The sequence below is a fragment of the Oncorhynchus gorbuscha genome, unplaced genomic scaffold, assembly GCF_021184085.1.
Source record: "Oncorhynchus gorbuscha isolate QuinsamMale2020 ecotype Even-year unplaced genomic scaffold, OgorEven_v1.0 Un_scaffold_1770, whole genome shotgun sequence".
Lineage (NCBI taxonomy): Eukaryota > Metazoa > Chordata > Actinopteri > Salmoniformes > Salmonidae > Oncorhynchus > Oncorhynchus gorbuscha.
Window position 1 is genome coordinate 63,902 of NW_025746455.1, and position 24,538 is coordinate 88,439.

The following is a 24,538-nucleotide window of genomic DNA, read 5'->3' on the forward strand; positions in this document are numbered from 1 at the left end:
TGTCTCCTCATGCCTCCTCATGTCTCCTCATGTCTCCTCATGCCTCCTCATGCCCTCATGTCTCCTCATGCCTCCTCATGTCTCCTCATGTCTCCTCATGCCTCCTCATGCCTCCTCATGTCTCCTCATGCCTCCTCATGTCTCCTCATGCCTCCTCATGTCTCCTCATGTCTCCTCATGCCTCCTCATGTCTCCTCATGCCTCCTCATGTCTCCTCATGCCTCCTCATGTCTCCTCATGCCTCCTCATGTCTCCTCATGTCTCCTCATGCCTCCTCATGCCTCCTCATGTCTCCTCATGCCTCCTCATGTCTCCTCATGTCTCCTCATGTCTCCTCATGTCTCCTCATGCCTCCTCATGTCTCCTCATGCCTCCTCATGCCTCCTCATGCCTCCTCATGCCTCCTCATGCCTCCTCATGCCTCCTCATGCCTCCTCATGCCTCCTCATGCCTCCTCATGCCTCCTCATGTCTCCTCATGCCTCCTCATGCCTCCTCATGCCTCCTCATGTCTCCTCATGCCTCCTCATGCCTCCTCATGCTTCCTCATGCCCCCTCATGCCTCCTCATGCATCCTCTAGAGGTGCTGAGGGGGCTTCAGCACCGCCTGAAAAATGTAGAACCCAAACAATTACAAAAGTAGTGCTAGTCCTGTATTAACAGACCTTTACTAGTCCTGTATTAACAGACCTTTACTAGTCCTGTATTACTAGTCCTGTATTACTAGTCCTGTATTAACAGACCTTTACTAGTCCTGTATTAACAGACCTTTACTAGTCCTGTATTAACAGACCTTTACTAGTCCTGTATTAACAGACCTTTACTAGTCCTGTATTACTAGTCCTGTACTAACAGGCCTTTACTAGTCCTGTATTAACAGACCTTTACTAGTCCTGTATTAACAGACCTTTACTAGTCCTGTATTACTAGTCCTGTACTAACAGACCTTTACTAGTCCTGTATTACTAGTCCTGTACTAACAGACCTTTACTAGTCCTGTATTACTAGTCCTGTATTAACAGACCTTTACTAGTCCTGTATTAACAGACCTTTACTAGTCCTGTATTACTAGTCCTGTATTAACAGACCTTTACTAGTCCTGTATTACTAGTCCTGTATTAACAGACCTTTACTAGTCCTGTATTAACAGACCTTTACTAGTCCTGTATTACTAGTCCTGTATTAACAGGCCTTTACTAGTCCTGTATTAACAGACCTTTACTAGTCCTGTATTAACAGACCTTTACTAGTCCTGTATTACTAGTCCTGTATTAACAGACCTTTACTAGTCCTGTATTAACAGACCTTTACTAGTCCTGTATTAACAGACCTTTACTAGTCCTGTATTACAGACCTAGTCCTGTATTAACAGACCTTTACTAGTCCTGTATTACTAGTCCTTTACTAACCTGATTAACAGACCTTTACTAGTCCTGTATTAACTTTAGTCCTGTATTAACAGACCTTTACTAGTCCTGTATTAACAGACCTTTACTAGTCCTGTATTAACAGACCTTTACTAGTCCTGTATTACTAGTCCTGTATTAACAGACCTTTACTAGTCCTGTATTAACAGACCTTTACTAGTCCTGTATTAACAGACCTTTACTAGTCCTGTATTACTAGTCCTGTATTAACAGACCTTTACTAGTCCTGTATTACTAGTCCTGTATTAACAGACCTTTACTAGTCCTGTATTAACAGACCTTTACTAGTCCTGTATTAACTAGACCTACTAGTCCTGTATTACTAGTCCTGTATTAACAGACCTTTACTAGTCCTGTATTACTAGTCCTGTATTAACAGACCTTTACTAGTCCTGTATTACTAGTCCTGTATTAACAGACCTTTACTAGTCCTGTATTAACAGACCTTTACTAGTCCTGTATTAACAGACCTTTACTAGTCCTGTATTAACAGACCTTTACTAGTCCTGTATTACTAGTCCTGTATTACTAGTCCTGTATTAACAGGCCTTTACTAGTCCTGTATTACTAGTCCTGTATTAACAGGCCTTTACTAGTCCTGTATTACTAGTCCTGTATTAACAGGCCTTTACTAGTCCTGTATTAACAGACCTTTACTAGTCCTGTATTAACAGACCTTTACTAGTCCTGTATTAACAGACCTTTACTAGTCCTGTATTAACAGTCCTTTTACTAGTCCTGTATTAACAGACCTTTACTAGTCCTGTATTACTAGTCCTGTATTAACAGACCTTTACTAGTCCTGTATTACTAGTCCTGTATTAACAGACCTTTACTAGTCCTGTATTAACAGACCTTTACTAGTCCTGTATTAACAGACCTTTACTAGTCCTGTATTAACAGACCTTTACTAGTCCTGTATTAACAGACCTTTACTAGTCCTGTATTAACAGACCTTTACTAGTCCTGTATTAACAGTCCTGTTTACAGTCCTTTACTAGTCCTGTATTACTAGTCCTGTATTAACAGACCTTTACTAGTCCTGTATTAACAGACCTTTACTAGTCCTGTATTAACAGACCTTTACTATTAACAGACCTTTACTAGTCCTGTATTAACAGACCTTTACTAGTCCTGTATTAACAGACCTTTACTAGTCCTGTATTAACAGACCTTTACTAGTCCTGTATTAACAGACCTTTACTAGTCCTGTATTACTAGTCCTGTATTAACAGACCTTTACTAGTCCTGTATTACTAGTCCTGTATTAACAGACCTTTACTAGTCCTGTATTAACAGACCTTTACTAGTCCTGTATTAACTAGTCCTTTACTAGTCCTGTACTAGTCCTGTATTAACAGACCTTTACTAGTCCTGTATTAACAGACCTTTACTAGTCCTGTATTAACAGACCTTTACTAGTCCTGTATTAACAGACCTTTACTAGTCCTGTATTAACAGACCTTTACTAGTCCTGTATTACAGACCTTTACTAGTCCTGTTTACTAGTCCTGTATTAACAGACCTTTACTAGTCCTGTATTAACAGACCTTTACTAGTCCTGTATTAACAGACCTTACTAGTCCTGTATTAACAGACCTTTACTAGTCCTGTATTAACAGACCTTTACTAGTCCTGTATTAACAGACCTAGTCCTGTATTAACAGACCTTTACTAGTCCTGTATTAACAGACCTTTACTAGTCCTGTATTAACAGACCTTTACTAGTCCTGTATTACTAGTCCTGTATTAACAGACCTTTACTAGTCCTGTATTACTAGTCCTGTATTAACAGACCTTTACTAGTCCTGTATTACTAGTCCTGTATTAACAGACCTTTACTAGTCCTGTATTACTAGTCCTGTACTAACAGACCTTTACTAGTCCTGTATTAACAGACCTTTACTAGTCCTGTATTAACAGACCTTTACTAGTCCTGTATTACTAGTCCTGTATTAACAGACCTTTACTAGTCCTGTATTACTAGTCCTGTATTAACAGACCTTTACTAGTCCTGTATTAACAGACCTTTACTAGTCCTGTATTAACAGACCTTTACTAGTCCTGTATTAACAGACCTTTACTAGTCCTGTATTACTAGTCCTGTATTAACAGACCTTTACTAGTCCTGTATTACTAGTCCTGTATTAACAGACCTTTACTAGTCCTGTATTAACAGACCTTTACTAGTCCTGTATTACTAGTCCTGTATTAACAGACCTTTACTAGTCCTGTATTAACAGACCTTTACTAGTCCTGTATTAACAGACCTTTACTAGTCCTGTATTAACAGACCTTTACTAGTCCTGTATTAACAGACCTTTACTAGTCCTGTATTAACAGACCTTTACTAGTCCTGTATTAACAGACCTTTACTAGTCCTGTATTACTAGTCCTGTATTAACAGACCTTTACTAGTCCTGTATTAACAGACCTTTACTAGTCCTGTATTAACAGACCTTTACTAGTCCTGTATTAACAGACCTTTACTAGTCCTGTATTAACAGACCTTTACTAGTCCTGTATTAACAGACCTTTACTAGTCCTGTATTAACAGACATTTACTAGTCCTGTATTAACAGACCTTTACTAGTCCTGTATTAACAGACCTTTACTAGTCCTGTATTACTAGTCCTGTAGTAACAGACCTTTACTAGTCCTGTATTAACAGACCTTTACTAGTCCTGTATTACTAGTCCTGTATTAACAGACCTTTACTAGTCCTGTATTACTAGTCCTGTATTAACAGACCTTTACTAGTCCTGTATTAACAGACCTTTACTAGTCCTGTATTACTAGTCCTGTATTACTAGTCCTGTATTAACAGACCTTTACTAGTCCTGTATTAACAGACCTTTACTAGTCCTGTATTACTAGTCCTGTATTAACAGACCTTTACTAGTCCTGTATTAACAGACCTTTACTAGTCCTGTATTACTAGTCCTGTATTAACAGACCTTTACTAGTCCTGTATTACTAGTCCTGTATTAACAGACCTTTACTAGTCCTGTATTAACAGACCTTTACTAGTCCTGTATTACTAGTCCTGTATTAACAGACCTTTACTAGTCCTGTATTACTAGTCCTGTATTAACAGACCTTTACTAGTCCTGTATTAACAGACCTTTACTAGTCCTGTATTAACAGACCTTTACTAGTCCTGTATTACTAGTCAGACCTTTACTAGTCCTTTACTAGTCCTGTATTAACAGACCTTTACTAGTCCTGTATTACTAGTCCTGTATTAACAGACCTTTACTAGTCCTGTATTACTAGTCCTGTATTAACAGACCTTTACTAGTCCTGTATTACTAGTCCTGTATTAACAGACCTTTACTAGTCCTGTATTAACAGACCTTTACTAGTCCTGTATTACTAGTCCTGTATTAACAGACCTTTACTAGTCCTGTATTACTAGTCCTGTATTAACAGACCTTTACTAGTCCTGTATTACTAGTCCTGTATTAACAGACCTTTACTAGTCCTGTATTACTAGTCCTGTATTAACAGACCTTTACTAGTCCTGTATTACTAGTCCTGTATTAACAGACCTTTACTAGTCCTGTATTAACAGACCTTTACTAGTCCTGTATTAACAGACCTTTACTAGTCCTGTATTACTAGTCCTGTATTAACAGACCTTTACTAGTCCTGTATTAACAGACCTTTACTAGTCCTAGTCCTGTATTAACAGACCTTTACTAGTCCTGTATTACTAGTCCTGTATAACAGACCTTTACTAGTCCTTTACTAGTCCTGTATTAACAGACCTTTACTAGTCCTGTATTAACTGTTTACTAGTCCTGTATTAACAGACCTTTACTAGTCCTGTATTAACAGACCTTTACTAGTCCTGTATTAACAGACCTTTACTAGTCCTGTATTACTAGTCCTGTATTAACAGACCTTTACTAGTCCTGTATTAACAGACCTTTACTAGTCCTGTATTACTAGTCCTGTATTAACAGACCTTTACTAGTCCTGTATTACTAGTCCTGTATTAACAGACCTTTACTAGTCCTGTATTACTAGTCCTGTATTAACAGACCTTTACTAGTCCTGTATTAACAGACCTTTACTAGTCCTGTATTACTAGTCCTTTACTAGTCCTGTATTAACAGACCTTTACTAGTCCTGTATTAACAGACCTTTACTAGTCCTGTATTACTAGTCCTGTATTAACAGACCTTTACTAGTCCTGTATTACTAGTCCTGTATTAACAGACCTTTACTAGTCCTGTATTAACAGACCTTTACTAGTCCTGTATTAACAGACCTTTACTAGTCCTTTTACTAGTCCTGTATTAACAGACCTTTACTAGTCCTGTATTAACAGACCTTTACTAGTCCTGTACTAGTCCTGTATTACTAGTCCTGTATTACTAGTCCTGTATTACTAGTCCTGTATTAACAGTCCTTTTACTAGTCCTGTATTAACAGACCTTTACTAGTCCTGTATTACTAGTCCTGTACTAACAGACCTTTACTAGTCCTGTATTAACAGACCTTTACTAGTCCTGTATTAACAGACCTTTACTAGTCCTGTATTACTAGTCCTGTACCAGACCTTTACTAGTCCTGTATTTTACTAGTCCTGTATTAACAGACCTTTACTAGTCCTGTATTACTAGTCCTGTATTAACAGACCTTTACTAGTCCTGTATTAACAGACCTTTACTAGTCCTGTATTACTAGTCCTGTATTAACAGACCTTTACTAGTCCTGTATTAACAGACCTTTACTAGTCCTGTATTACTAGTCCTTTACTAGTCCTGTATAACAGACCTTTTACTAGTCCTGTATTAACAGACCTTTACTAGTCCTGTATTACCTTTAGTCCTGTACTAACAGACCTTTACTAGTCCTGTATTAACAGACCTTTACTAGTCCTGTATTACTCAGTAGTCCTGTATTAGTCCTGTATTAACAGACCTTTACTAGTCCTGTATTAACAGACCTTTACTAGTCCTGTATTAACAGACCTTTACTAGTCCTGTATTAACAGACCTACTAGTCCTGTATTAACAGACCTTTACTAGTCCTGTATTAACAGACCTTTACTAGTCCTGTATTAACAGACCTTTACTAGTCCTGTATTAACAGACCTTTACTAGTCCTGTATTAACAGACCTTTACTAGTCCTGTATTAACAGACCTTTACTAGTCCTGTATTAACAGACCTTTACTAGTCCTGTATTAACAGACCTTTACTAGTCCTGTATTAACAGACCTTTACTAGTCCTGTATTAACAGACCTTTACTAGTCCTGTATCACTAGTCCTGTATTACTAGTCCTGTATTAACAGACCTTTACTAGTCCTGTATTACTAGTCCTGTATTAACAGACCTTTACTAGTCCTGTATTAACAGACCTTTACTAGTCCTGTATTACTAGTCCTGTACTAACAGACCTTTACTAGTCCTGTATTACTAGTCCTGTATTAACAGACCTTTACTAGTCCTGTATTAACAGACCTTTACTAGTCCTGTATTACTAGTCCTGTATTAACAGACCTTTACTAGTCCTGTATTAACAGACCATTACTAGTCCTGTATTAACAGACCTTTACTAGTCCTGTATTACTAGTCCTGTATTAACAGACCTTTACTAGTCCTGTATTAACAGACCTTTACTAGTCCTGTATTAACAGACCTGTACTAACAGACCTTTACTAGTCCTTTTACTAGTCCTGTATTAACAGACCTTTACTAGTCCTGTATTACTAGTCCTGTATTAACAGACCTTTACTAGTCCTGTATTAACAGACCTTTAGTCCTGTATTAACAGACCTTTACTAGTCCTGTATTAACAGACCTTTACTAGTCCTGTATTACTAGTCCTGTATTAACAGACCTTTACTAGTCCTGTATTAACAGTTTACTAGTCTGTATTAACAGACCTTTACTAGTCCTGTATTACTAGTCCTGTATTAACAGACCTTTACTAGTCCTGTATTACTAGTCCTGTATTAACAGACCTTTACTAGTCCTGTATTAACAGACCTTTACTAGTCCTGTATTACTAGTCCTGTATTAACAGACCTTTACTAGTCCTGTATTACTAGTCCTGTATTAACAGACCTTTACTAGTCCTGTATTAACAGACCTTTACTAGTCCTGTATTACTAGTCCTGTATTAACAGACCTTTACTAGTCCTGTATTACTAGTCCTGTATTAACAGACCTTTACTAGTCCTGTATTAACAGACCTACTAGTCCTGTATAACAGACCTTTACTAGTCCTGTATTACTAGTCCTGTATTAACAGACCTTTACTAGTCCTGTATTACTAGTCCTGTATTAACAGACCTTTACTAGTCCTGTATTAACAGACCTTTACTAGTCCTGTATTACTAGTCCTGTATTAACAGACCTTTACTAGTCCTGTATTAACAGACCTTTACTAGTCCTGTATTAACAGACCTTTACTAGTCCTGTATTAACAGACCTTTACTAGTCCTGTATTACTAGTCCTGTACAACAGACCTTTACTAGTCCTGTATTACTAGTCCTGTATTAACAGACCTTTACTAGTCCTGTATTAACAGACCTTTACTAGTCCTGTATTAACAGACCTTTACTAGTCCTGTATTAACAGACCTTTACTAGTCCTGTATTACTAGTCCTGTATTAACAGACCTTTACTAGTCCTGTATTAACAGACCTAGTCCTGTATTACTAGTCCTGTATTACTAGTCCTGTATTACTAGTCCTGTATTAACAGACCTTTACTAGTCCTGTATTACTAGTCCTGTAGACCTTTACTAGTCCTGTATTAACAGACCTTTACTAGTCCTGTATTAACAGACCTTTAACTAGACCTTTACTAGTCCTGTATTACTAGTCCTGTACTAACAGACCTTTACTAGTCCTGTATTACTACTAGTCCTGTATAACAGACCTTTACTAGTCCTGTATTACTAGTCCTGTATTAACAGACCTTTACTAGTCCTGTATTACTAGTCCTGTATAACAGACCTTTACTAGTCCTGTATTACTAGTCTTAACAGACCTTTACTAGTCCTGTATTAACAGACCTTTACTAGTCCTGTATTACTAGTCCTGTATTAACAGACCTTTACTAGTCCTGTATTACTAGTCCTGTATTAACAGACCTTTACTAGTCCTGTATTACAGAGTCCTGTACAACAGACCTTTACTAGTCCTGTATTACTAGTCCTGTATTACTAGTCAGACCTTTACTAGTCCTGTATTAACAGTTTACTGTACTAACAGACCTTTACTAGTCCTGTATTACTAGTCCTGTATTAACAGACCTTTACTAGTCCTGTATTAACAGACCTTTACTAGTCCTGTATTACTAGTCCTGTACTAACAGACCTTTACTAGTCCTGTATTACTAGTCCTGTATTAACAGGCCTTTACTAGTCCTGTATTAACAGACCTTTACTAGTCCTGTATTAACAGACCTTTACTAGTCCTGTATTAACAGACCTTTACTAGTCCTGTATTAACAGACCTTTACTAGTCCTGTACTAACAGACCTTTACTAGTCCTGTATTAACAGACCTTTACTAGTCCTGTATTAACAGACCTTTACTAGTCCTGTACCTTACAGTCCTGTATTACTAGTCCTGTATTAACAGACCTTTACTAGTCCTGTATTACTAGTCCTGTATTAACAGACCTTTACTAGTCCTGTATTACTAGTCCTGTACTAACAGACCTTTACTAGTCCTGTATTAACAGACCTATATAGACGTCTGCAATGCTTTCTTCTTCCCCATAGGGCTCTGGTCTAAAGTAGTGCACTACATAGGGAATAGGGTGCCATAGGGCTCTGGTCTAAAGTAGTGCACTATATATAGGGAATAGGGTGCCATAGGGCTCTGGTCTAAAGTAGTGCACTACATAGGGAATAGGGTGCCATAGGGCTCTGGTCTAAAGTAGTGCACTATATATAGGGAATAGGGTGCCATAGGGCTCTGGTCTAAAGTAGTGCACTCTTTAGGGAATAGGGTGCCATAGGGCTCTGGTCTAAAGTAGTGCACTATATATAGGGTGCCGTTTGGAATCTAGCCATTCTCTCACAACAGTAATTCTTAGTCAGATAAATGCTCTCACACACACAATATAATCTACAGAGATCTGCTGTGTCCTATAGTTAGATACAAGGACCACTGAACTAGCATCATTCTATAGGGGTCACACTATAATCTACAGAGATCTGCTGTGTCCTATAGTTAGATACAAGGACCACTGAACTAGCATCATTCTATAGGGGTCACAATATAATCTACAGAGATCTGCTGTGTCCTATAGTTAGATACAAGGACCACTGAACTAACATCATTCTATAGGGTCACACTATAATCTACAGAGATCTGCTGTGTCCTATAGTTAGATACAAGGACCACTGAACTAGCATCATTCTATAGGGTCACACTATAATCTACAGAGATCTGCTGTGTCCTATAGTTAGATACAAGGACCACTGAACTGGCATCATTCTATAGGGTCACACTATAATCTACAGAGATCTGCTGTGTCCTATAGTTAGATACAAGGACCACTGAACTAGCATCATTCTATAGGGGTCACACTATAATCTACAGAGATCTGCTGTGTCCTATAGTTAGATACAAGGACCACTGAACTAGCATCATAAGAGGTGACAGACGTGATGATTATTGTTTTCCTCTGAAACTGGCTGTCTTTTCTAATTGCATTGTGTATCCACCCAACTGTCTACCTGTCACCTCAATGATTGATTTACCCCTCAAAAAAAACTATGATTAACGCATTCTCTGAAATGCGTTGGTTTTACTAATAATATATAACATTTTTCAAAACAAACTTTTCTATTGTCCTATCAAGAGTTGCCAAATGCATCTTTCCATCGTCTCTCTCCTCAGTGGTGACCTGCCCTCCGCCTCCTCCCGTCCACAACGGGCTCCTGGAGGGCTCCGTGTTTGAGTGGGGTACCAGCGTGAGCTACAGCTGCCTGCCCGGGTACGACCTCTCCTTCCCAGCTATCCTCACCTGTGTGGGTCTGGGCTCCTGGAGAGGAGATCTGCCTCAGTGTCTGCGTGAGTCAACACAACAAACACCTTCATGTTTTAAAGATACAGGTTTTCAACTCTGCAAAGAGGTTAGGAGATACATGTTTTCAACTCTACAAAGAGGTTAGGAGATACAGGTTTTCAACTCTACAAAGAGGTTAGGAGATACATGTTTTCAACTCTACAAAGAGGTTAGGAGATACAGGTTTTCAACTCTACAAAGAGGTTAGGAGATACAGGTTTCCAACTCTACAAAGAGGTTAGGAGATACAGGTTTCCAACACTACAGAGGTTAGGAGATACAGGTTTCCAACACTACAAAGAGGTTAGGAGATACAGGTTTTCAACTCTACAGAGGTTAGGAGATACAGGTTTTCAACTCTACAAAGAGGTTAGGAGATACAGGTTTTCAACTCTACAAAGAGGTTAGGAGATACAGGTTTTCAACTCTACAGAGATTAGGAGATACAGGTTTTCAACTCTACAAAGAGGTTAGGAGATACAGGTTTTCAACTCTACAAAGAGGTTAGGAGATACAGGTTTTCAACTCTACAAAGAGGTTAGGAGATACAGGTTTTCAACTCTACAGAGAGGTTAGGAGATACAGGTTTTCAACTCTACAGAGGTTAGGAGATACAGGTTTAAACTCTACAGAGATTAGGAGATACAGGTTTTCAACTCTACAAAGAGGTTAGGAGATACAGGTTTTCAACTCTACAAAGAGGTTTATAGAGATACAGGTTTCCAACTCTACAAAGAGGTTAGAAGATACAGGTTTTCAACTCTACAAAGAGGTTTATAGAGATACAGGTTTCCAACTCTACAAAGAGGTTTATAAAGATACAGGTTTTCAACTCTACAAAGAGGTTAGGAGATACAGGTTTCCAACTCTACAAAGAGGTTAGGAGATACAGGTTTCCAACACGTAGATAATAATAATTCATGTATAATAAATAATCATTAGTAATATATAATTAATAATACTAATTGATATATAATCACTACTAATAATTAATATATAATTAATAGTAATAATTAATATACAATTAATAATAATAATCAATAATGATAAGTAATATAATAATTAATATAATAATTAATAGTATTGATTAATATATGATTAATAACACCAATTAATAATAATAATTAGTAGTAGTGATTAATATGGTAATTAATAATTATTATTTATTTTGTGTCCCTTTCTTGTATCTTAACCAACAACAGCATCGTCAACAGGTGCATAAATACACACCAATCACAAACTATAGCAGACAACAGCATCGTCAACAGGTGCATAAATACACACCAATCACAAACTATAGCAGACAACAGCATCGCAGTACAGGTGCATAAATACACACCAATCACAAACTATAGCAGACAACAGCATCGCCAACAGGTGCATAAATACACACCAATCACAAACTATAGCAGACAACAGCATCGCCAACAGGTGCATAAATACACACCAATCACAAACTATAGCAGACAACAGCATCGCCAACAGGTGCATAAATACACACCAATCACAAACTACAGCAGACAACAGCGTCGTCAACAGGTGCATAGCCAACAGGTGCATAAATACACACCAATCACAAACTACAGCAGACAACAGCATCGTCAACAGGTGCATAAATGCAAACCAATCACAAACTAGCAGTGCAGCATAAAGGTACACACCAATCACATAACTACAGCAATCACAAACTATAGCAGACAACAGCCAAACAGGTGCATAAATGCACACCAATCACAAACTATAGCAGACAACAGCATCGCCAACAGGTGCATAAATACACACCAATCACAAACTATAGCAGACAACAGCATCGCCAACAGGTGCATAAATACACACCAATCACAAACTACAGCAGACAACACATGGATACAGTTCCTAATTCAGATCGTAAATGATTCTGGTGGGAATGAATGATTTCTGGGCTCTGCGGTTTTGTGAAGATGGACTCTGTATCTGCGGCCTGATGGTAGGAGCTGGTACTCCTGGTTGAGTGGATGTGATAGTTCGGTGGCAACTGCCACGTCATATTGTTTCCACTCTGTCCAAACATGTATTGCCATGGTATATCACAAACATATAGTGTTTCTGAGCAGTTCAACTCTGTCCAAACATGTAGATTGCCATGGTATATTGTTCCTGAGATGTTCAACTCTCTACAAACATGTAGATTGCCATGGTATAGTGTTTCTGAGCAGTTCAACTCTGTCCAAACACATAGATCGCCATGTCATATTGTTTCTGAGCAGTTCAACTCTCTACAAACACATGATTGCCAGATTGTTTCACAGTCATATTGTTTATTGTTTCTGAGATGTTCAACTCTCTACAAACAGGTAGATTGCATATTGCTCTGTATAAATAATAATAATAATAATAACATATGCCATTTAGCAGACGCTTTTATCCAAAGCGACTTACAGTCATGTGTGCATACATTCTACGTATGGGTGGTCCTGGGAATCGAACCCACTACCCTGGCGTTACAAGCGCCATGCTCTACCAACTGAGCATGTTGTCTTCTATATTGTGATGAATAATCGGGAGGCTTTGCTACAATGCACAGCTGAGAGGTTAGAGATGTTAATCAATGGGACAAAGTGCTGACCATGTAAATCCTGAAAAGTGATAATGTATGCATAGTGTGCAGTAAATGCTTCCTCTATTATCCCCAGTAGATTGGTTCTGCTAAGTCAAGTACAGTACAGAGCCAATACAGAGCTGGGTCTTTACACTGCTGAATATAGAGATTAACACCACAGCAGTACAGTACAGTATAGGGTAATACCACTAGATTAACACCACAGTAGTACAGTATAGATTAACACCACAGCAGTACAGTAATAATACCACTAGATTAACACCACAGCAGTACAGTACAGGGTAATACCACTAGATTAACACCACAGTAGTACAGTACAGTATATGGTAATACCACTAGATTAACACCACAGTAGTACAGTATAGGGTAATACCACTAGATTAACACCACAGCAGTACAGTATAGGGTAATACCACTAGATTAACACCACAGTAGTACAGTACAGTATAGGGTAATACCACTAGATTAACACCACAGTAGTACAGTACAGGGTAATACCACTAGATTAACACCACAGCAGTACAGTATATGGTAATACCACTAGATTAACACCACAGTAGTACAGTACAGTATAGGGTAATACCACTAGATTAACACCACAGCAGTACAGTACAGTATAGGGTAATACCACTAGATTAACACCACAGCAGTAGTACAGTATAGGGTAATACCACTAGATTAACACCACAGCAGTACAGTACAGTATAGGGTAATACCACTAGATTAACACCACAGCAGTACAGTACAGTACAGGGTAATACCACTAGATTAACACCACAGCAGTACAGTACAGTACAGGTAATACCACTAGATTAACACCACAGCAGTACAGGTAATACAGTACAGTAGGGTAATACCACTAGATTAACACCACAGCAGTACAGTATAGGGTAATACCACTAGATTAACACCACAGCAGTACAGTACAGGGTAATACCACTAGATTAACACCACAGCAGTACAGTACAGGGTAATACCACTTAACACCACAGCATTAACACCACAGTAGTACAGTACAGTATAGGGTAATACCACTAGATTAACACCACAGCAGTACAGTATAGGGTAATACCACTAGATTAACACCACAGCAGTACAGTATAGGGTAATACCACTAGATTAACACCACAGCAGTACAGTACAGTATAGGGTAATACCACTAGATTAACACCACAGCAGTACAGTACAGCGTAATACCACTAGATTAACACCACAGCAGTACAGTATAGCGTAATACCACTAGATTAACACCACAGCAGTACAGTACAGTTAACACCACAGCAGTAGGGGGTAATACCACTAGATTAACACCACAGCAGTACAGTACAGTATAGGGTAATACCACTAGATTAACACCACAGCAGTACAGTACAGTATAGGGTAATACCACTAGATTAACACCACAGCAGTACAGTACAGTATAGGGTAATACCACTAGATTAACACCACAGCAGTACAGTACAGTACAGGGTAATACCACTAGATTAACACCACAGCAGTACAGTACAGGGTAATACCACTAGATTAACACCACAGCAGTATACCACTAGATTAACACCACAGCAGTACAGTACAGTATAGGGTAATACCACTAGATTAACACCACAGTAGTACAGTATAGGGTAATACCACTAGATTAACACCACAGCAGTACAGTACAGGGTAATACCACTAGATTAACACCACAGCAGTATACCACTAGATTAACACCACAGCAGTACAGTACAGTATAGGGTAATACCACTAGATTAACACCACAGCAGTACAGTACAGTACAGGGTATACCACTAGATTAACACCACAGCAGTACAGTATAGGGTAATACCACTAGATTAACACCACAGCAGTACAGTAATAATACCACTAGATTAACACCACAGCAGTACAGTACAGTTAACAGCAGTACAGTACAGTAATACCACTAGATTAACACCACAGCAGTACAGTACAGTACAGGGTAATACCACTAGATTAACACCACAGCAGTACAGTATAGGGTAATACCACTAGATTAACACCACAGCAGTACAGTACAGGGTAATACCACTAGATTAACACCACAGCAGTACAGTACAGTACAGGGTAATACCACTAGATTAACACCACAGTAGTACAGTATAGGGTAATACCACTAGATTAACACCACAGATTAACAGTACAGTACAGGCAGTACATAATACCACTAGATTAACACCACAGCAGTACAGTATAGGGTAATACCACTAGATTAACACCACAGCAGTACAGTACAGTACAGGGTAATACCACTAGATTAACACCACAGCAGTACAGTATAGGGTAATACCACTAGATTAACACCACAGTAGTACAGTACAGGGTAATACCACTAGATTAACACCACAGCAGTATACCACTAGATTAACACCACAGCAGTACAGTACAGTACAGGGTAATACCACTAGATTAACACCACAGCAGTACAGTACAGTATAGGGTAATACCACTAGATTAACACCACAGCAGTACAGTACAGTAGGGTAATACCACTAGATTAACACCACAGCAGTACAGTACAGTATAGGTAATACCACTAGATACATACAGTATAGGGTAATACCACTAGATTAACACCACAGCAGTACAGTACAGTACAGGGTAATACCACTAGATTAACACCACAGCAGTACAGTACAGGGTAATACCACTAGATTAACACCACAGCAGTACAGTACAGTATAGGGTAATACCACTAGATTAACACCACAGCAGTACAGTATAGGGTAATACCACTAGATTAACACCACAGCAGTACAGTACAGGGTAATACCACTAGATTAACACCACAGCAGTACAGTACAGGGTAATACCACTAGATTAACACCACAGCAGTACAGTACCACTAGATTAACACCACAGCAGTACAGTACAGGTAATACCACTAGATTAACACCACAGCAGTACAGTACAGTAGGGTAATACCACTAGATTAACACCACAGCAGTACAGTACAGGATTAACACCACAGCAGTACAGTACCACTAGATTAACACCACAGCAGTACAGTACAGTATAGGGTAATACCACTAGATTAACACCACAGCAGTACAGTACAGTAATACCACTAGATTAACACCACAGCAGTACAGTATAGCGTAATACCACTAGATTAAAACCACAGCAGTACAGTACAGTATAGGGTAATACCACTAGATTAACACCACAGCAGTACAGTACAGTATATGGTAATACCACTAGATTAACACCACAGCAGTACAGTACAGTATAGGGTAATACCACTAGATTAACACCACAGCAGTACAGTACAGTATAGGGTAATACCACTAGATTAACACCACAGCAGTACAGTACAGTACAGGGTAATACCACTAGATTAACACCACAGTAGTACAGTATAGGTAATACCACTAGATTAACACCACAGCAGTATACAGGGTAATACCACTAGATTAACACCACAGCAGTACAGTACAGGGTAATACCACTAGATTAACACCACAGCAGTAATACCACTAGATTAACACCACAGCAGTAGTACAGTATAGGGTAATACCACTAGATTAACACCACAGTAGTACAGTATAGGGTAATACCACTAGATTAACACCACAGCAGTACAGTACAGGGTAATACCACTAGATTAACACCACAGCAGTACAGTACCAGTAGATTAACACCACTAGATTAACACACAGCAGTACAGTACAGTATAGGGTAATACCACTAGATTAACACCACAGTAGTACAGTACAGGGTAATACCACTAGATTAACACCACAGCAGTACAGTACAGGGTAATACCACTAGATTAACACCACAGCAGTACAGTACAGTACAGGGTAATACCACTAGATTAACACCACAGCAGTACAGTATAGGGTAATACCACTAGATTAACACCACAGCAGTACAGTACAGTACAGGGTAATACCACTAGATTAACACCACAGTAGTACAGTATAGGGTAATACCACTAGATTAACACCACAGCAGTACAGTACAGGGTAATACCACTAGATTAACACCACAGCAGTACAGTACAGTACAGGGTAATACCACTAGATTAACACCACAGTAGTACAGTACAGTATAGGGTAATACCACTAGATTAACACCACAGCAGTACAGTACAGGGTAATACCACTAGATTAACACCACAGCAGTACAGTACAGTAGGGTAATACCACTAGATTAACACCACAGCAGTACAGTACAGTACAGGGTAATACCACTAGATTAACACCACAGCAGTACAGTATAGGGTAATACCACTAGATTAACACCACAGCAGTACAGTATAGGGTAATACCACTAGATTAACACCACAGGGGTAATACCACTAGATTAACACCACAGCAGTACAGTACAGTACAGGGTAATACCACTAGATTAACACCACAGCAGTACAGGGTAATACCACTAGATTAACACCACAGCAGTACAGTACAGGGTAATACCACTAGATTAACACCACAGCAGTACAGGGTAATACCACTAGATTAACACCACAGCAGTACAGTACAGGGTAATACCACTAGATTAACACCACAGCAGTACAGTATAGGGTAATACCACTAGATTAACACCACAGCAGTACAGTACAGTACAGGGTAATACCACTAGATTAACACCACAGCAGTACAGTACAGGGTAATACCACTAGATTAACACCACAGCAGTACAGTACAGTATAGGGTAATACCACTAGATTAACACCACAGCAGTACAGTACAGGGTAATACCACTAGATTAACACCACAGCAGTACAGTAATACCACTAGATTAACACCACAGCAGTACAGTACAGGTAATACCACTAGATTAACACCACAGCAGTACAGTACAGGGTAATACCACTAGATTAACACCACAGTAGTACAGTACAGTATAGGGTAATACCACTAGATTAACACCACAGCAGTACAGTACAGGGTAATACCACTAGATTAACACCACAGCAGTACAGTACAGTACAGGGTAATACCACTAGATTAACACCACAGCAGTACAGTACAGGGTAATACCACTAGATTAACACCACAGCAGTACAGTACAGGGTAATACCACTAGATTAACACCACAGCAGTACAGTACAGGGTAATACCACTAGATTAACACCACAGCAGTACAGTACAGTATAGGGTAATACCACTAGATTAACACCACAGCAGTACAGTACAGGGTAATACCACTAGATTAACACCACAGCAGTACAGTACTAGATTAACAGTAGTACAGGGTAATACCACTAGATTAACACCACAGCAGTACAGTATAGGGTAATACCACTAGATTAACACCACAGCAGTACAGTACCACTAGATTAACACCACAGCAGTACAGTACAGGGGTAATACCACTAGATTAACACCATAGTACAGGGTAATACCAGTTAACACAGTACAGTACAGGGTAATACCACTAGATTAACACCACAGCAGTACAGTACAGTACAGGGTAATACCACTAGATTAACACCACAGCAGTACAGTACAGTACAGGGTAATACCACTAGATTAACACCACAGCAGTACAGTACAGTACAGGGTAATACCACTAGATTAACACCACAGCAGTACAGTATAGGGTAATACCACTAGATTAACACCACAGCAGTACAGTACAGTATAGGGTAATACCACTAGATTAACACCACAGCAGTACAGTACAGTACAGGGTAATACCACTAGATTAACACCACAGTAGTACAGTACAGTACAGGGTAATACCACTAGATTAACACCACATCAGTACAGGGTAATACCACTAGATTAACACCACAGCAGTACAGTACAGTACAGGGTAATACCACTAGATTAACACCACAGCAGTACAGTACAGGGTAATACCACTAGATTAACACCACAGCAGTACAGGGTAATACCACTAGATTAACACCACAGCAGTACAGTACAGTATAGGGTAATACCACTAGATTAACACCACAGCAGTACAGTACAGTATAGGGTAATACCACTAGATTAACACCACAGCAGTACAGTATAGGGTAATACCACTAGATTAACACCACAGCAGTACAGTACAGTACAGGGTAATACCACTAGATTAACACCACAGCAGTACAGTACAGTATAGGGTAATACCACTAGATTAACACCACAGCAGTACAGTACAGGGTAATACCACTAGATTAACACCACAGCAGTACAGTACAGGGTAATACCACTAGATTAACACCACAGCAGTACAGTACAGGGTAATACCACTAGATTAACACCACAGCAGTACAGTACAGGGTAATACCACTAGATTAACACCACAGCAGTACAGTACAGTACAGGGTAATACCACTAGATTAACACCACAGCAGTACAGTACAGGGTAATACCACTAGATTAACACCACAGTAGTACAGTACAGGGTAATACCACTAGATTAACACCACAGTAGTACAGTACAGGGTAATACCACTAGATTAACACCACAGCAGTACAGTACCACTAGATTAACACCACAGCAGTACAGGGTAATACCACTAGATTAACACCACAGCAGTACAGTATAGGGTAATACCTACACCACAGCAGTACAGATTAACACCACCACAGCAGTACAGTATAGGGTAATACCACTAGATTAACACCACAGCAGTACAGTACAGTATAGGGTAATACCACTAGATTAACACCACAGCAGTACAGGGTAATACCACTAGATAACACCACAGCAGTAGGGTAATACCACTAGATTAACACCACAGCAGTACAGTACAGTACAGGGTAATACCACCAAATTAACACCACAGCAGTACAGTACAGGGTAATACCACTAGATTAACACCACAGTAGTACAGTACAGGGTAATACCACTAGATTAACACCACAGCAGTACAGTACAGTACAGGGTAATACCACTAGATTAACACCACAGCAGTACAGTACAGTATAGGGTAATACCACTAGATTAACACCACAGCAGTACAGGGTAATACCACTAGATTAACACCACAGCAGTACAGTACAGTATAGGGTAATACCACTAGATTAACACCACAGCAGTACAGTACAGGGTAATACCACTAGATTAACACCACAGTAGTACAGGGTAATACCACTAGATTAACACCACAGCAGTACAGTATAGGGTAATACCACTAGATTAACACCACAGCAGTACAGTACAGGGTAATACCACTAGATTAACACCACAGCAGTACAGTACAGTACAGGGTAATACCACTAGATTAACACCACAGTAGTACAGTACAGGGTAATACCACTAGATTAACACCACAGCAGTACAGTACAGTACAGTACAGGGTAATACCACTAGATTAACACCACAGCAGTACAGCATAGGGTAATACCACTAGATTAACACCACAGTAGTACAGTACAGTACAGGGTAATACCACTAGATTAACACCACAGTAGTACAGTATTGAGTAATAACACCACTAGATCCCTCATTCTCCCATCTGCACTCATCTTATAATATTGCTAAAGATAGAGGTACATCTTCTCTACTACGCAACATCATCAACAACAACATCTCTGCAGTTCACTTGTCCAACAGGGTTACAGAGAGTAGCGTTGTCTCAAATGGCACTGACAGGGCTCTGGTCAAATGTAGTGCACTTTATAGGGAATAGGGTCCCATTTGGGACTCAGGCCTAGAATTCTAACAAATCTGCAACTGTCTGGCATCTCTCTGCATGTATACTGATAACTGGGAAGAATAGAACATTCATCAAGGAAAAAAAGTTAGGAGACTCCGAGCCTGAGTCCACAGGCGGGTTTAACAACCAGGCCTATTTGTTATGCACAGCTAGTTCTGGCCCCCAGCCGTCCATCCCTTCTACGTTGCATTTCCATAAAACAGAAGGTTATCACTGAGGCTGCCGCTCACAGCCGTGACAAATGGCTGTGTCACCTTTTTGCTCCTTAACATTCTAGAATGCCAGTGGAATGTTGAGAGTCGTCGTCGGAATATTGAGGAAGGAATGTTTGAGTGTCATTGTCGGAATATCGAGAATGGAATGTTGAGGGTCATTGTCGGAATATTGAGAATGGAATGTTGAGTGTCATTGTCGGAATATTGAGAATGGAATGTTGAGGGTCATTGTCGGAATATTGAGAATGGAATGTTGAGGGTCATTGTCGGAATATAGAGAATGGAATGTTGAGTGTCATTGTCGGAATATAGAGAATGGAATGTTGAGTGTCATTGTCGGAATATAGAGAATGGAATGTTGAGTGTCATTGTCGGAATATAAAGAATGGAATGTTTGAGTGTCATTGTCGGAATATAGAGAATGGAATGTTGATTGTCATTGTCGGAATATTGAGAATGGAATGTTGAGGGTCATTGTCGGAATATTGAGAATGGACTCTTGCAGTGTATTCAGTCCTTAGTCCTTAGTATATTTATCTGTTGGCATGTCACTAACACCTAAGAGGGAATGAAATCACAGTTCATAATGTCTGAAACATTTAGACAAATATCAGTGTTGAGGAAGACATTAAATAACGTGATAGACTGTAGTTTTAGGATATTTACAGGCAGACTGTTTTTTATTTTGTATTCTCGGTTAGTTTTGCGTACTGAGAGGAAGCCATCTCCGGGCTATTGTGCGGTAATGGCTTTTGGAGCCGGTGTGTTTTGGCTGTGTGTACGTAGCAGGGAGAGAGAGAGAGAGAGCGAGACAGAGAGAGAAGAGAGAGCGAGAGAGAGAGAGAGAGAGAGAGAGAGAGAGAGAGAGAGAGAGAGAGAGAGAGAGAGAGAGAGAGAGAGAGGGAGAGAGGGAGAGAGGAGAGAGAGACAGAGACGGAGAGAGGAGAGACAGAGAGACAGAGAGACAGAGAGACAGAGAGACAGAGAGAGAGAGAGCACTAAACTTATCTCTTTGTCCAGACCTGCAACATGAGGCAGATGTCAAGCCCCGAGGAGCTGCAGCCGGAGCCACGTTGTTGACTTTATCCCCGTAGTGCTGCCTGATTCCCATGGCTGACTGCCTGACTTGACACAGTGACTCTGACTGCGTGACTTGACACAGTGATTCTGAATAAGTCCCAAATGCCACACTATTCCCTATATGGTGGCTTACTTCTGATCATACTTTTAATCAGATCCCTATGAGCTCTGGTCAAAAGTAGTGCACTATATAGGGGAATAGACTGCCGTTTGGGAGGCCGAACCAGCTGACTCTGGTCTCTCTCTCTCTCTCTCTCTCTGCTTTCTTATAATCTAGCATTAAGTAGCTAAAGCCTAAATCTAACTAGAACCCTGCTGATGGCGATCAGCTGGTGTTGAGGGAGAATGGATGATTCCTCTGCTTCAGCTGGTAGAGAGGGAGAATGGATGAATCCTCTGCTTCAGCCTGGTGGAGAGGGAGAATGGATGATTACTCTACTTCAGCCTGGTGGAGAGGGAGAATGGATGATTCCTCTGCTTCAGCTGGTAGAGAGGGAGAATTGATGATTCCTCTGCTTCAGCCTGGTGGAGAGGGAGAATGGATGACTCCTCTGCTTCAGCTGGTAGAGAGGGAGAATGGATGATTCCTCTGCTTCAGCCTGGTGGAGAGGGAGAATGGCTGATTCTTCTGCTTCAGCTGGTAGAGAGGGAGAATGGATGATTCCTCTGCTTCAGCCTGGTGGAGAGGGAGAATGGATTATTCCTCTGCTTCAGCCTGGTAGAGAGCGAGAATGGATGATTCCTCTGCTTCAGCCTGGTGGAGAGGGAGAATGGCTGATTCTTCTGCTTCAGCTGGTAGAGAGGGAGAATGGCTGATTCCTCTGCTTCAACTGGTAGAGAGGGAGAATGGATGATTCCTCTGCTTCAGCTGGTAGAGAGGGAGAAGGGATGATTCCTCTGCTTCAGCTGGTGGAGAGGGAGAATGGCTGATTCTTCTGCTTCAGCTGGTGGAGAGGGAGAATGGATGATTCCTCTGCTTCAGCCTGGTAGAGAGGGAGAATGGATGAGTCTTCTGCTTCAGCTGGTAGAGAGGGAGAATGGCTGATTCCTCGGCTTCAGCTGCTGGAGAGGGAAAATGGATGATTCCTCTGCTTCAGCCTGGTGGAGAGAGAGAATGGATGATTCCTCTGCTTCAGCTGCTGGAGAGGGAGAATGGATGATTCCTCTGATTCAACTGGTGGAGAGAGAGAATGGATGATTCCTCTGGTTCAGCTGGTAGAGAGGGAGAATGGATGATTCCTCTGCTTCAGCTGGTGGAGAGGGAGAATGGATGATTCCTCTGCTTCAGCCTGGTGGAGAGGGAGAATGGATGATTCCTCTGCTTCAGCTGGTGGAGAGGGAGAATGGATGATTCCTCTGCTTCAACTGGTAGAGAGGGAGAATGGATGATTCCTCTGCTTCAGCTGGTAGAGAGAGAGAATGGATGATTCCTCTGCTTCAGCTGGTGGAGAGGGAGAATGGATGATTCCTCTGCTTCAGCCTGGTGGAGAGGGAGAATGGATGATTGATCTGCTTCAGCTGGTGGAGAGGGAGAATGGATGATTCCTCTGCTTCAACTTGTAGAGAGGGAGAATGGATGATTCCTCTGCTTCAGCTGGTAGAGAGGGAGAATGGATGATTCCTCTGCTTCAGCCTGGTGGAGAGGGAGAATGGATGATTCCTCTGCTTCAGCTGGTGGAGAGGGAGAATGGATGATTCCTCTGCTTCAGCCTGGTGGAGAGGGAGAATGGATGAATCCTCTGCTTCAGCCTGGTAGAGAGGGAGAGAATGGATGAATCCTCTGCTTCAACTCCTGTTGGTCTCCATTTCATTAGGCAGACAGTGGAGTAGTGGAGGAGCAGTAACCCATAGGGTTTCGTTCCATCCCTGTGCTACTGACAGGGGTGGCAAATAGCACCCTATTATTAGTGCACTACTTTTGACTGGGCTCTAGTCAGCCGTAGTGGACTACTTTTGACTGGGCTCTAGTCAGCCGTAGTGCACTACTTTTGACTGGGCATCTAGTCAGCCGTAGTACACTACTTTTGACTGGGCTCTAGTCAGCCGTAGTGCACTACTTTTGACTGGGCTCTAGTCAGCCGTACTGGACTACTTTTGACTGGGCTCTAGTCAGCCGTGGGCTCTAGTGCCGTACTACTTTTGACTGGGCTCTAGCTCTAGTCACTACTTTTGCCTGGGCTCTAGTGCCGACTACTTTTGACTGGGCTCTAGTCAGCCGTAGTGGACTACTTTTGACTGGGCTCTAGTCAGCCGTAGTGCACTACTTTTGACTGGGCTCTAGTCAGCCGTAGTGCACTACTTTTGACTGGGCTCTAGTCAGCCGTAGTGCACTACTTTTGACTGGGCTCTAGTCAGCCATAGTGGACTACTTTTGACTGGGCTCTAGTCAGCCGTAGTGCACTACTTTTGACTGGGCTCTAGTCAGCACTACTTTTGACTGGGCTCTAGTCAGCCGTAGTGCACTACTTTTGACTGGGCTCTAGTCAGCCGTAGTACACTACTTTTGACTGGGCTCTAGTCAGCCGTAGTGCACTACTTTTGACTGGGCTCTAGTC

General features: G+C 40.6%; 1 protein-coding gene across 1 annotated transcript in view; it reads left to right on the plus strand.

Moving 5' to 3' along the window:
* The window catches only part of LOC124024187 (CUB and sushi domain-containing protein 3-like), a gene marked incomplete at its 3' end in the record, with an annotated part of 83,349 nt that overhangs the window by 57,252 nt on the left and 1,559 nt on the right, over positions 1-24,538 (plus strand). Inside the window, exon 4 of the mRNA XM_046338187.1 lies at positions 10,303-10,476. Coding sequence (XP_046194143.1) covers positions 10,303-10,476 — 174 coding nt within the window. The remainder of the gene's footprint in view (positions 1-10,302; positions 10,477-24,538) is intronic.